This window comes from Canis lupus, chromosome 10 (assembly GCF_003254725.2).
Source record: "Canis lupus dingo isolate Sandy chromosome 10, ASM325472v2, whole genome shotgun sequence".
Classification (NCBI taxonomy): Eukaryota; Metazoa; Chordata; class Mammalia; order Carnivora; family Canidae; genus Canis; species Canis lupus.
This window is the reverse complement of record NC_064252.1, coordinates 31,881,100-31,896,314: the sequence shown is the minus strand read 5'-3', so window position 1 is coordinate 31,896,314 and position 15,215 is coordinate 31,881,100. Positions and strand designations below refer to the sequence as shown.

The window sequence follows — 15,215 nt, the reverse complement described above, 5'->3', positions numbered from 1 at the left end:
GAGTAATTCCATTCCTAAATATATATCTAAGAGACTTAAACATATGTACATACAAAAACTTGTACATGAATGTTCACACAGCAGTATTCATAATAGCCAAAGGAGAAACTAAATGTTCATAAGTGAAAGGTGGATAAACAAAATGTGGTATATTCAAACAATGGAATATTATTATACAGCCATAAAGAGGAATGAAGCACTGACACCTGCTACAACACGAATGAAATATGACAACATTGTCCTAAGGGAAAGAAGCAAATCACAAAGGCCACATATCATATATTTCCATTATATGAAGTGTCCAGGACAGGTGAATCTATAGATAGAAAGTAGATTAGTGGTTGCCTGAGGACCGTGGCAGGGAGGGAAGGGAGTTGGAAGGGCAGGAATGATGAGCAACTGCTAGTGGGGTATCTTTACAGGGTGTTAATGCTTTGAAATTAGATAGTGGTGATTGTTACACAACTTTGTCAGTATACAAAAAAACTACGAAATTGTACACTTTAAAATGTGTATGTGAATTCTATCTCATTTTTTAAAAAACACACACAGGAGGGCAGCCCTGGTGGCGCAGCAGTTTAGCTCCACCTGCAGCCCGGGGTGTGATCCTGGAGACCCAGGATGGAGTCCCACGTTGGGTTCCCTGCAAGGAGCCTGCTTCTCCCTCTGCCTGTGTCTCTGCCTCTCTCTCTCTGTCTCTCATGAATAAATAAAATCTTTAAAACACACACACACAGGAGCAAGATTCCACATGACCACTTAAAAAAGAATCAACAGGCTTATTTAGGCCTCTCTTATCCTCTGCTGAGTTAATGAGCCTCCATTAATCATCCCTAAATTAAAATATTTTTAAATTATTGATTTCAGACTTTAAAAGTTTAACATAAAAGTTCTCCTCACTGCTTGGCTTCTGAGGCACCAGAAGCTTTGTCCTACTTTTCTGACCCTCCTGTTCAGTCTACTTTGGAAGCTCTTCCTCTACCCTCTCTTATACTCCACACTCTCACTAGGAGATAATTTTACCCCACTTCCATGGCTATGATTGACATTCTAATGCTGAGGATCCCTGAGTATTTGCAGACAGATCTCTGTGCTCCAGATTAAAATTCTCATTAGACATCTCTATTGAGGCATGGCTGGGTGGCTCAGTTGGTTAAGCATCTGCCTTGGGCTCAGGTCATGGTCACTGGCTCCCTGCTCTATGGGGAGTCTCCTCCTCCTTCCTATGCCCCTCCCCCCCTTGTGTTCTGTCAAATAAATAAAATCTTAAAAAAAAAAAACTCTATTGGGTATTTTATAGACACTGAAATCAACATGTCTGAAACCAGCTCCTCAAAAAAAAAAAAAAAAAAAGAGGCCTCCTCCACCATTCATTATCCTAAGAAGTAGTACCACTCTCCACCTAGTTTCCCATGCCAGAAACCAGGGGATATCTCCTTCACCCTTCTCTCCCCCAACTTTAATTGGCAAGCTCTACTAAGTTTTTTGTAAATACTCCCCACTTTCCTCAACATCACCTCAACTCCAGGTTAGAAAATCACCTTCCACTTAAATTTTGGCATCATCTTCCTTACCTGCCTACTCGTCTCACTTTTGCAACAGAGCCCCCATCCCAAATTGCACTCTTTAAGACCACTGACTTCTTAGAAGACCCTTTGGGTTCTGGCTCCTACTTCTTTCTCATCACCTACATACTATGCTTCAGCAATTCTGAAGCATGCAAAATTTTTTTAGTCCTAGGTACTTACAGGTGCCAACTCCTGTCTGGGACACTGTTCTTCCTGATACTCAGCTACCAACATCTTTCTTGTCCTTCAAGTCTGTGCTAACTAACATATGCACTGCCTCCCCTGGTAACTCTTCTCTATTCCTTCCATGGCTTGGTTAGATGCTCCGCTTTAGGCTCTCTTAAACCTAATATTTAATCCCATCTTCCCACTTATGTTGTATTACGATAGCTTGTTTACTTGCCTATGCCTCCCATCAGACATAAGCTCTTTAAAGGCATGTGTCATCTCTCACAGACTGTTTTCTACCCTGCCTCTAGCACAGAGTAAAGCACTCGACACGTTTCCTGCATGAATGAAGCATGTAGTAACACCAACAAATGAACAGTCTTTACACTGCTTTTTGTTACCACTGCCCCATAAAAAGAATTCTTACATGTCCAACTATAGTAATTTACATGCATTCTGAGCAAAAATAAAAACTGTGTTCGTATCAACCGACATTTTTTCCATGGGGATAAGATAGTACATATCATCTAATAAATTTGTCTTATATTGACAAAGCACACAGCATGACACACAGACTACCTCACTGAGCATGAAACACAGACTACCTCACTGAAGTTTACTTCTATAATAACTCTATTTCTGAAACCCAGGGAAATATCATGAATATATTGGTCTGACCTTATCTGTAAAATACAGAAGGAAATGACCCTGGTTTCCTTATTTTAGAATACTTAAGAACCAACAAAATGTCTGTATGTCATTCAGCTGGAGGAAAAGGCACATTAATAAAGCACAATACACAAAGAAAAATTCCAAAATTTACTTTCTATGCTTCCCTAACACGTGACTTTGGACTAAATCTATTAGAGATGATGACCCTTTCTACCAATATTTCCAAAAGAAAAAGGCTAAATACACTCACAAATTGTAAACAAGGTTGCCATATTTTCCTTGTTTGAATTGGAGTCTTCCATTTGCAGTGAAGGTGGTACAAAAGAAAGACTGTCTGAAGATACATCTACATGACCTGTCCCCATAGCAACCTCCTGGGTGATGGAGGAGACAGCCACAGGTTCTAGGCTTAGGCCAACTTCATGGAGGGAAACAGATTCTAGGGAGGCGAGGTTGTGTGAGGTAGAGAGTGCCACGCTTACAGAGTTGGTGCTCATGGCCACGGTGTGAATGGAGTCACTGAGGGCACTGTCAGACATCCCGTTGACCCGACTTGCAATGTGGTCCGTCTCCATGACCACAGGGAGCTCCAGGCCATTCCCATGAATGGGTATCACACCACCATGTCCTACAGTGTCTGCTGCAAGATTGCTGCTCACAGAATCAACAGACAAAGGTTCATGACTTCTGGAGCCATTTGGGATCTGGGAATGCTCGCCTGCAACACCATCCATCGTAAGTTCTTCTGCCATTCCATCTGTAGAGATTGGGCTGGTAACCCTAGAGACGTTCTCCATAGTGATTGTTGTGTCCAAGGCCACCTCGTGGCCATCACTGGGATGAAGACTTTGGGCACCATGTGTATTCACAGAGCGAGAGTCTATTGAAACAATGCCTGGCTCCAATCCAACATTTCCACTGGACTGATAGGGATCTAGAGCTGAAGCGTTATTGGCGATAGACAGTGCTGTATTACCATCAACATTTATAGAGTTAGGGTGTATATACTGAGGAGGTGGTCTGTCAGCTAAATAAGATAAAATGCCTGGGAAAGGGAAAAGATGAGATATCAGAGATTTTTTAGTACAGCATTAAATATAAGAAATTCCAAATGCTAGAAACTATTTTCCTTACAAATAACTAGATTAATCTCTTACCTACTTCTCTGGCTTAACTGATATACTTTATAAAAACAGCAACATAAATAGACGATAAAAGAATCTTCTACTTACTTATTTGGTTAAATTGATATATATACCTTATAAATAGCAACATACATATACCATAATTCAGTTTTCCCTGTGAAACTCAGACACTATAAAAGATTATCCCTGTGAAACTCAGACACTATAAAAGATTAACTATGTTCCTTTGAAGTCCATGGAAATTAAACATTTAAATGATGCCTTTAATATATACATAGTTGGAATTCCTGAGACCCAAGATGCTGAAATTTGTTTTATAAAAATTAAAAGGTAAAATGATTTAAAAGCAGATCTTCCAGGGATGCCTACGTGGCTCAGTGGTTGAGCACCTATCTGCCTTTGGCTCGGGCATCCTGGGGTTCTGGGATCGAGTTCCACATCGGGCTCCCCACTGGGAACCTGCTTCTCCCTCTACCTATGTCTCTGCCTCTCTGTATGTCTCTCATGAATAAATAAAATCTTTGAAAAAAAGTAAAAATAAAAAAGAAATATAACTAAGTTTTAAGTTATTAAACTATCATAGCATATTACATTCCATTCAAAACAAAGTCACAATCGAATCTGCTTTATTAAAACCAAAAGAAATACTTGAATATACATGCTTGTAAGGATATGGTGAAATGGTACCTGCTGCATTGCCAGTGGGAATGAAAATTACTAAAACTTCCTTGGAAAGTATATATATTAAGAACCCAAAAGACATTCATGTGCTCTTGCACAAGAAATTCCACTGAGGATAATCTTCCCTAAATGCATTTTGTAGATATTATATACAAAGACATTCCTGTAATAAGAACCTAGAAAAACCAAACTGTCCAACAATAAAGATTGATTATAAATAAACCATGGAATATCCATTCAGAAGACTATAATGCAGCATTAAAAATAATAATTATGAAAACCATGCAGCAGTTATGGAAAATAACTACAGAAAAAAATGAAGTAGGGACACCTGGGTGGCTCAGTGGTTGAGCGTCTGCTTTCAGCTCAGAGCGTGATCCTGAGGTCCTAGGATGGGGATTCCCATCAGGCTCCCCACAGGGAGCCTGCTTCTCCCTCTGCCTATGTCTCTGCCTGTCTCTCATGAATAAATAAACAAAATCTTAAAAAAAAAAAAAAAAAATGAAAGAAAAATATAAAGTGGAAAAGGATACACAATCATATAGAAAGTATAGTCTTAATTATAAAAAATATTAAAAAACTATACACTGAGATAAAAGGAGGGAAGTACATCAAAAAGATGGACGATGAAACTATGTATGAGTGGTTCTCCTCCCTATTTGCTAAATTTTCTAAAATAAATATTTAGAACAAAAATATCAATAAACTTAACCTATAAACTTGAATTTATAATAATGACACTAACAGGATATATGGTTAATAGGAATTACAACTGCAGAATTATAAAAACTGAATCAAGGAAATACTGGAGGAAAGAAGGAGAAAAATTGCTTAAGCACCCTTAATAAATAAAACTTAGTCTAACTGTTATATTAATAATGTGTTATCTGTACATTGTAAGAGGAAAGGTACAAAAATATTTTTTCCCACCTAGATATTAATATCCAATACTGAAAAACAGAAAAATGTGTTATTCAAGTCTTCAAGAAAGGAGGTTAAGAGGAGGCTTTCTTCTAATGTTCCAAATAACTGTACTACTTACCAGGTAGAATGGTTCTGAAGTAACTGCTCTCCAGGTGGGGGTACGGTGGTGGAGGTAGGGTGTAGTTTCTTTCGGGTAACCCGCACATCACCCCTCGATCCCCAATACCCATTGGGAGCATTAGAGACAAAGCAGAAGGCAAAGAGCTCAGGGAGGGACCCAGGTTTGGAATTGCCACTGGCAGGCCTACAAAAAAATGTTTTTTTCCTCAATTAAAAGAAAGTAAGTACTTAAAAACTCTTTCTATAATCACTAGCTAAACTCTTTGGGAGGTTTCTACATATGGGGGGAAAAATCTCACCTAGTAGCCCCTTATCTCCATAGACAGTATTGTGCAAATATCCAGAAATAGGTCTAAAGGGAGTTAAGTTAGTTTTAAAATGGTCAAGCTGATCTTCCAGTTGTCTGTATTGCTTTTAAGTATTAAAACATTACAATTAAAAAACTAGTTTAAATACAGTTTAAGAGAACAAATCATATAGAGATAAAAATAATGGGAAAAAATACCAAAGTTCACAGGAGTGGTCTCTGAGTAATGATATTACGAATTCTTTTCCTGTATTATTTGTATTTCCCATTTTACATGGTGAGAATGTTTTGCTTTTTAAAAATTCAAAGATATGCTTATACTTGGAAGGTAAATGCAAAACTGCACAAATATACTTTCATGTACTCTTTTGTGTATTTCCTATATTTCATAATTTAAAAAAGTTAAATTTTAGATATTTATCTTTGATTATACTTGCAAAGTGTCAAAGCGACTCTTACTATGCCTAAGTATAACAATGAATACTCACAAACTTGGACAGTGCTAATTTGCATTATTTTTGCCAGTGGCAATATTTTTTAATAGGCCTTTACTCCTTAACAAGAGTGTTCACTAAAAGGAATGCCTAAGAGATAATCAAATGAGTTTACTAATAAGTTTTTTTAAATTTCTTTTGGACACCTGAAAAGAAAGTAGAGACCCTAGTGTAGATGAATTTATTCAGCTGCTGCATTTTAGTAACTAAGCAGGTAATCCCTACAGAGAACTATTTAAACAAATTAAAGATTTAAAACACCCTTAAACATTTTTTAAAAAATTTTATTAAGTAATCTCTACATTCAACATGGGACTCAAATGTACAATCTTGAAATCAAGAATCACATGCTCCACAGACAGGCATCTCCATTAACTCAAATTGTGATAAAGAAAGTCCAATACAGGAGCACCTGAGTGGCTCAGTTGGTTAAGCATCTGCTTTTGGCTCAGGTCATGATCTCAGGATCCTGGGATCCAGCCTTATGTCAGGCTCTGTGCTCAGCAGGGAGCCTGCTTCTCCCTCTCCCTGTGATATCTCCCTTTCTCACAAATAAATAAATAAAACCTTAAAAAATAAAGTCCAATACATTACAATGCCATAGATCATTAAGAGTCAATAGCTTATCTCTTTTCTCTTCCAAAAGAAAAAGAAAATAAATAAAAGTTTTTTAAAGTACAGTGATGGAGGAAAATGAGAGCTTTTTCTATACTATTTCTGAGTACGGAGGCTAACAGCATTTCCACAGCGGAGATCTCTGGTACCTCCTCTTTTAATTTTAAGCCTGGTGTATTTGCAGTTGTTGCCAATTCCAGAGGTAATAAAAAATGAAGCTCAAGCGCTCTTACTTTCTGGGAACAGTTGGTAGAATAACTTTCATTCTCTTCTATTAACCCAGGGACAGAGTGCTAAAGATGTGAACCAGATGAACAGATAAACCTAGATAAAATGCCAAGTCAATTACATCTCTAGATAAAGGCCACCAACCCCACAAGAGGACTAATAAAAAAAACTGCTACTCCTATCCACTACAACTCCAGTAGTCCACAAAAACATTTCTTCCATGATGCTGCCACATGTGGAACTGTTGCTCAGACCTGCTGGGCTTCTCCTTTACACTCTTAAAGGGGCTTTGTCTCCCTTTAGGCTCCACCAAGAACTGATAATGCAATTAAGTATTGAAATTCAGTGGCTCTCCCTTACTACTCACCTGGGGCAGGGATGGCATTGTGAGTGGGTGAGGCAGCCAACCCTAGATGACTCCCTGAGACTGGCAAGGCATTGCTCACAGAGGATGAAGTCAGCTGCTCCATCCCCACTGGGCTCAGGTTCATTTCATTCATCCTAAGAAAGAGCACACATGACCCATTAGGCAAAATCTTACCTCAGTAATTCCATTTAAGTTACTGAAGAGTAACTGCCCTCCAGCCAGGGTAGCTGCAGCCTGACCCTGAGCAAGCCCAGCAGCTGGAGCTGCGAGTGGAGCGGTGGTAGCGGCTCCTCTCAGGAGACCACCAGATCACCCCTTCCTGTGGCCTCACCATGGCGACCTACGGGCAGAGCTGTGCGCAGCCAATGTGTGTTCCTCCATCCTATGTTGACCTTGGCAAGGCTGCCAGAGATATTTTCAACAAAGGATTTGGTTTTGGGTTGGTGAAACTGGATGTGAAAACAAAGTCATGCAGTGGTGTGGAACTCTCAACATCTGGTTCATCTAATACAGACACTGGTAAAGTTACTGGAACCTTGGAGACCAGATATAAATGGTGTGAGTATGGCCTGACTTTCACAGAAAAGTGGAACACCGATAACACTCTGGGAACAGAAATCGCAATTGAAGACCAGATCTGTCAAGGTTTGAAACTGACATTTGATACCATCTTTTCACCAAACACAGGAAAGAAAAATAGTAAAATCAAGCCTTCTTACAAGCGGGAGTGTATAAACCTTGGTTGTGACGTTGACTTTGATTTTGCTGGACCTGCAATCCATGGTTCAGCCGTCTTTGGTTATGGCTTGCTGGCTACCAGATGACTTTTGACAGTGCCAAATCAAAGCTGACAAGACATAACTTTGCAGTAGGCTACAGGACTGGGGACTTCCAACTACACGCTAATGTCAATGACAGGATAGAATTTGGAGGATCAATTTAATCAGAAAGTATGTGAAGATCTTGATACTTCAGTAAACCTTGCTTGGACATCAGGCAAAAGTCAACAACTCTAGTTTAACTGGAGTGGGCTACACTCAGACTCTGAGGCCTGGTGTCAAGCTTACACTGTCTACCCTGGTAGATGGGAAGAGCATTAATGCTGGAGGCCACAAACTTGGGCTTGCCCTGGAGTTGGAGGCTTAATCCAGCTGAAAGAAACCTCTGGGAATGGTTATCAGAGGATTTGGCCTTAATATATTTCCAGTGTGACCAGCAGGCTTCCCCCCCTCCCTCCCCCAAGAAGGTGATCAAAACAAAGGATGATCTGAACAAGAGCTGTATTTTAAATATTTAGACAGTTACTTGTTAGCTGGTTTCTAGTTAAATTGGTTATCTAGTTACCAATACTGCAGTCCTCCAGTCACCTATACATTATTTAAATATATTTAACTGTTAAATGCGCTACCCACCAATAATGAAATAGACCTTTATGAAAACTGTGTAATTGTGTGCATGTTTGTTATGTTCCTATTAACATTGAAAATTGCCATTGAACCAGAAGGATCAGTGGAAGTTTTAAGATGAGGTTAAAAAATTTCTGTTAAATTTGGCCATCATTAGAATTACTTTTGGTATCCCCAGACATTACAGATTATGAATAAAAACAAGTATACATAATTAATGACTCCAAGTAAAAAAAAAAAAAAAAAAAAAGAAGTTATTGAAGAGCCTGAAAAGATCGGGGGAGGGAAATGGGAGCTGACTAACTACTACTTAATTTTTATTATGCTCACAGTTCTCTAAGATAGAGTTATTCTTTCTACTGATCAGGAAACTAGGATTCAAAGACATTAATTCAGTCAATGTCACAAAACAGAAAAGGACTTAACTCAGGGGTTTTGTTCCAAACCCTATGTACACTGCCTGAAGAAAAGTGCAATTCTTAGAGCATATGGCAGAGTTTGTTTCAAATCATCCAAGTTTTCTTTCACAGTATTTTATGCAAATGGTCTATTACTTCAAACCAGACCTCTGTATACAGTTTGTTTTAACCCACTCAAAATAATTTTTACTAATTCTTTTTACTAAGAGTTACAGCAATAGTGGGTCTGAATTCAATTATTAATGGTGTGAAGAAGCACCATATTTCCTTCATGGATTAGATTTTATTAAAATTCTGTATAGAGGGCAGCCCTGATGGCCTAGCAGTTTGGCGCCGCCTTCAGCCCAGCGTGTGATCCTGGAGACCCCGGATCCAGTCCCACGTCAGGCTCCCTGCGTGGAGCCTGCTTCTCCCTCTGCCTGTGTCTCTGCCTCTCTATCTGTGTCTGTCTTCAATAAATAAATAAAATATCTTAAAAATAAATAAATTTCTGTACAGAAATCTTAATAGCCACCAAATAGGTTATTATGTAAGCTTTGCTACACATACTTTATAAAAACTTACTTCATATTCTCTCACCAAGTCTTCAAAATAAATGAGGAAACCAGGCTCAGAGACATGTTCTATGCCCCAAATCATAGCACAGATCATACTGCAAAACACTGCCAAAACGTTTTTCTATACATCAAATCTTTTTTTTTAAATCTAGACCATTTTTGTCAAGCCAAAAAATCTGAGAATCGCCCTTTCTATGCAATCTACGTTACATTGTCATTAATAATGTTATCAGAATAACAGTGGTTTGAACAAGACGTTATTGGAGGCTATCAAATAACTATTAGTTCCTATATCAAAATTTAGAGATGGGACACCTGGGTGGCTCAGGGGTTAAGTGTCTGCCTTCGGCTTAGGGTGTGATCCTGAAGTCCTGGGAGCGAGTCCCACTTTGGGCTCCCTGCATGGAGCCTGCTTCTCCCTCTGCCTATGTCTCTGCCTCTCTCTCTCTGTCTCTCATAATAAACAAAATCTTAAAAAAAAAAAAAAATTAGAGACTACCATACTATAAACATTATAATTTCAAGAGGCTAGTCAATAGGTTATCCAAAGGTCACTAAAGACCTGGTTAAGCATCTGCCTTGGGCTCAGGTCATGATGTTGGGGTCCTGGGATCAAGCTCAGGGTCCAACTCCTTGCTCAGTAGCCATCTGCATCTCCCTCTCCCTTCGTCCCTCCGCCTGCTCATGCTCATGTGTGCTTTCTCTCAAATAAATAAAATCTTTAAAAATCTTAAAAAAAAAAAAACAAAACCTCTACTCCTTATACTGAGAATAAGTATAGGGAACAGTAATGCAAGTTCTTCTGTGTCTGTGTACATGGGAAGAGTAAAGGAGAAGAGGAATCAAATGGATTTACACATTCCCTAGCATTGAGAGCAAACCTAAATAGGTTTTTCATTTGAAAAATGGCAGTATCAGCCACCAATAAACCTGAAAATAGTAATAGCTCATACTTACTACTCCCTTACTACATGTGTTAGGCACTGACCTAAGTGATTTACATGTAATTATTTCACCTAATCCTTGTAAGTGAGGTAGGTACTATTCTTGATCCCATTTTAGAGATGAGAAAACAGAGAGGCTAAGAAACTTAACCCAAGATTACATAACAAGTGGCAAAGTTGGGACTTAAATCCAGGTCTGCCAATTTAAGAAACCTAAGCTGAATCACTATGTTGTGCACCTGAAACTAACATAACATTAAATATCAAGACCTGAAATCAATATAACGCTGTAGGACAACTACAATAAAAAAAACTTGGGCAGCCCCGGTGGCTCAGCGGTTTAGCGCCGCCTTCAGCCCGGGGCCTGATCCTGCAGACCCGGGATCGAGTCCTACATCGGGCTCCCTGCATGGAGCCTGCTTCTCCCTCTCTCTCTCTCTCTGTCTCTCATGAATAAATAAATAAAATCTTAAAAAAAAAAGAAAAAAAAAACTCAAGCTTTTAACTATAATTAGAAAGACAGTTACACTAATAGAACCATTTTGCCTTTTACATAGTTCCAGTAATTAGGAGCTGTATATTTATATTGTGGGTTGTGTTTAAAGTCCCACATAGACCTGTTCCTGCATTATTCTACATTCACAGGCTTTAATCTTACCCCAGGCCAGGTATCTCATAAAACTAAACTCTCAGACATTAATAAAATGAACAAAGCCAACAGTAGAGAATAGGCACTCTGAAACATCTGCTTTGGATGGAGCAATGCATTTTCAATCTTACTAAAGAGGCAAAAGACAAACGAGGTATACCTACGAAGGACAGCACATTAACAGCAGTATTTACGCTATAAAAGAATGAAAAAATCCTTATAGCCTAAAGAGACAACAGCTAACTTAATCTTGCAAGTTTCTACACATGGCCTGGTTAAAAACAGACTTTTCCTGTAACTTTTTATGGCTCCAAATGTAACTAGAACTCTACAACCACTAGAGCAGTAATGACCCACAACAAATGGGTTACAATAATTTTCTTAAAGTACACCTAAAAATCTAGCTTCAAATCTCATTCTAAAAATTCCTGAATATTAATCTGTGTACCTAATCTCCACATAAAAATCAAAATGGTGTTTCTAGGTTGACTCCTAGGCCTTCTCAAACCAGTTCAAACCAGAGTTTAATGTGAGAGGCTCAGCAGATTTCTGCTTTGTAGTGAGTCACTAAAATGTGATGACCTCAGCAGCCATAAACCAAAGGTAACTAGAATCTCAGAGAGAGAAAGCAGATGAAGGGAATTTACAATATGATCCTCATGAGACACTCTCATTCTAAAGTGCGATTCTGTTCTACCTACCTTTCTCATATGGGTTTCTGGGAAGCAATCTTGGAAGGAGGGCCAAAATCAAGACACCAACCTACCTCTCTCTTCTTCCCTCCTCATTCCTGGTAAAACCACTTCCTTCACACTTCTACACTTTCTGTGTGTGTTTCTAACTAACCTACGAATAAATCATTTGCCAGTTGCTGATCTTAATGACTTTCTTGAGTCTTCTAACTTCTTTCCAGAATGGCATATTAGGGGGCGCTTGGGTGGCTCAGTGGTTGAGCATCTGCCTTTGGCTCAGGTCATAATCCCGGGGTCCTGGGAGTGAGTCCTGCATCAGGCTCCCCACAGGAGGCCTGCTTCTCCCTCTGCTTATGTCTCTGCCTCTGGGTCTCTCATGAAAAAAAAAAAAAAAAAAAGGCATATTAGAAGCTAACTGAAACGCAGCCACTTTGCAAAATGCAATGGACAGTTTCAGCAACTTCAATGAATTTACCTTCCTCATCCTAAACATAGAGCCTATGAAAGGGCCCCAAAAGAACAGCCAAGTGTAACTATCTGGCATATTTCTGCACTGGCATGGTTATCATTAAGTACTTGAAACATCATGAAATCTGCAAAACTAATAATTTCTACCTGCAAAACTAACAACGTAATTTCTGCACATTACCATCCGAGCCATAGGGCAACCAGCAAAATTCAAGGTGGAAGCATGGTGCTAAGCTAAAAATACACCCTGGAATCCAGATCAAAATCCTAAACGTTCAAATAACTCAAAGGCATAGGGAAAAACATGTCAATGAGCCAACAATCAACGTGTGGCTATATGGATTTGGCTATTCACATTTGGAGTAAATTTGGCTGAATGAGAGTATATTCAATCCAACTCTGGTGTCTGGATTTCTTGGTCCCTTTGGGGCTTAAACCCATTTGCAAATCGCACCTGCGCTGCAACTTCCCCCTTGGCACCAAGGAAAGGCACTCTGAACTCTCGCTTGCTAAACGTTTTCCAAAGATGTCACGAGCGCGGAGCCCAAGTACTCACCTGTGATGCATCTGCTTGGGGCCAAGCGTCAGAGAAAGGAACACACGGGTGGCGGGGAACCGGCATCAGGGTCTGCGTTCCAGGGTCACGTGCTACCGCATCTTGCTCACAACCGCTGCACAGGCGCGGCCGCTCGGCCCCGCGGCCGCCCGGGGCCGCCCAACTTGTCCCTAGGGCCAGCGGCCGCGCACCCCGCCGCGAGATGGGGCATGCCGGGGGGCACCCGGGGCTCTTCCTCCAGAAGCTTCGGGAGGGACCTGCCCAACCTGGGGGGAAGGCCAAGGGCGGTCACCTAAACAGGGGAGGATGCGGCCCCCGAGAGCCCGGGCGCAGCGAACGCCGCCTCCCGGGCCGGCCGGCTGACCCGCCCGCCGGCGTGGGGTCCGCAGGCCCCGCCGCCCTCGCCCCGCCCCGCCCCGGCCGGGCCCGAGCGCAGCCCACCTGCCGGCCGCGCGGGGGGCGCGCGCGCCTGCCCCACCGCTTTGTTCCTCATCCGGGCAGAGCTCGCCTCGGGCCCTCCCCGCCCGCTCACCCCCGCGCCCCGGGGGCCGCTGGCCTAAGGTTCCCCGCCCGGCCCGGCCCGGCCCGGCCCGGCCCAGCCCGCCGTCTCCTCAGGGCCGCACCCTCCGAGGCACGTTTCCGGCTCCGCAGCCACTCGGGGCGCCTGCCGCTCCGCCCCCCGCGCGTGCGCCCCTCCCGCCCGGGCCCGCGAGCCGCGCCTGCGTTCCGGCGCCCCTCCCCCCGCCGAGCCCCGTCCGCGCCTGCGCACGGCGGGCCCCGGGCCCCAGGGTGCGGGGCCGCGGAAGGCGCCGCCGGGAGCTCCGCGGCCCAGGCCGGCGGGGTTGCGTCGAACGCCGAGCTATCGACCCGCAGTTGCTAGGCAACCAGGCTGCAGTGCCGGTTGCGAGGGAGTTCTGCGTCCCCTCCGTCCCCACACTCGGGGTTTCAGTCTCCTTAGCATTCTCCGACTAGGGAAGCGGATCCACGCAAGCCCCACAGATTTGGGCCAAGTAAGGGACTTAGCCCAAAAGATGTGGGCGCTGTTGCCCAGGAGGAATTGAGAGTCTATCTTGAGTAGTTTTCGCCTTATCTTACACCCGCAGGTTGTGCAGTTTCCCTGCTTCAAGTCATAAACGGTGGTGTGGGATTTGGTTCCCCTCATCTCTTTGTCCTTCTTCTCTTCTGTGCAACTGAGATGGGACAATTTTTCTCGAAAGTCATGTTTGTGAGGACTAGACATTAAAACTACAATGAACGGGGGCACCTGGGTGGCACCTAGTTCTGTATCTCCAGGCTCTCGGTCCACCTACTGAACTGCCTCTGCAGGAACACGGCCCATTGGACGTCTCCAGTGTCCCTGGAGATCCGCAGCCCAACCGGCCCCATCTCTGTTTCGTTTTTAAAACTTCTGATCAGCTCACTCCCTCCCTGCTTGAAAACCTTTCCTTTCCCGGGACTTCACATCCCACTTCAAGTACCACCCAGAGTTCACACCATGCTGTGGGCTGGGTGATCAGGTCCTTGGACCTCATCTGTCCCTCTCTTTGTCCTTGGCCTCAGCCACTCTGGCATCATGATGCACGAAAGCCACTGGGTGGGACGCCTGGGTGGCTCAGCGGTTGAGCGTCTGTCTGCCTTCTGTTCAGGTGGTGACCCGGGAGTCCTGGGATCCAGTCCCGCATCGGGCTCCCCTCGGGGAGCCTGCTTCTCCCTCTGCCTGTGTCTCTGCCTCTCTCTCTCTCTGTCTCTCAAGAATAAATAAATAAAATACTTAAAAAAAAATCTGCAACAAACGGCCTGGTACCCTCCATACACCAGCAGAACAGTAGAGACCCAGGAATTCCTCCTTACATTCGCAGTAAGCGAATCGCAGCTCAAACATATAAATACAAAATAAGAATAAGACATAGGTCTTGACCTTGGACAGCTTGTAGTCTAGTGAAGACTGGATTGGGTTTTGAAAATTCAATCCCAGGTGAAGGGGCAAAGGCACACACAGTGTTTTATTTATTTATTTTAAAGATTTTACTTATTTATTCATGACGGAGAGAGACAGAGGCAGAGACACAAGCAGGCTCCATGCAGGGAGCCCGACATGGGACTAGATCCCAGGACTCCAGGATCACACCCCAGGCGGAAGGCAGTGCTAAACCACTGGGCCACTGGGGCAGCCCACACACTGTTTTAAACAAGAGGCAGGAGTGTCAACTCACATCATGTTTCCCTTCCCTTCTC

General features: G+C 42.6%; 1 protein-coding gene and 1 pseudogene across 4 annotated transcripts in view; one reads left to right on the top strand and one right to left on the bottom strand.

Annotated features, from left to right (window-relative positions):
* The window catches only part of PRDM4 (PR/SET domain 4), a 28,032-nt gene extending 14,369 nt beyond the window's left edge, over positions 1 to 13,663 (bottom strand). Inside the window, exons 1-5 of one of the 4 annotated variants that reach the window (XR_007413484.1) lie at positions 13,422 to 13,561; positions 12,981 to 13,246; positions 7,290 to 7,423; positions 5,277 to 5,462; positions 2,659 to 3,453 (exon numbers count right to left, since the gene is read on the bottom strand). Coding sequence is in view for 3 of the 4 variants with exons in the window: in XM_049115331.1 (XP_048971288.1) it covers positions 2,659 to 3,453; positions 5,277 to 5,462; positions 7,290 to 7,423; positions 12,981 to 12,991 (1,126 nt within the window). In the remaining variant the exon portion in view is untranslated. Of the gene's footprint in view, positions 1 to 2,658; positions 3,454 to 5,276; positions 5,463 to 7,289; positions 7,424 to 12,980; positions 13,247 to 13,421; positions 13,562 to 13,603 lie in introns of those variants that run through there. The other 3 variants (XM_049115331.1, XM_049115332.1, XM_025461676.3) reach the window with 3 other exon arrangements.
* LOC112668997 (voltage-dependent anion-selective channel protein 2-like) lies at positions 7,561 to 8,736 on the top strand (annotated as a pseudogene).
* Positions 13,664 to 15,215: the final 1,552 nt, after the last annotated feature.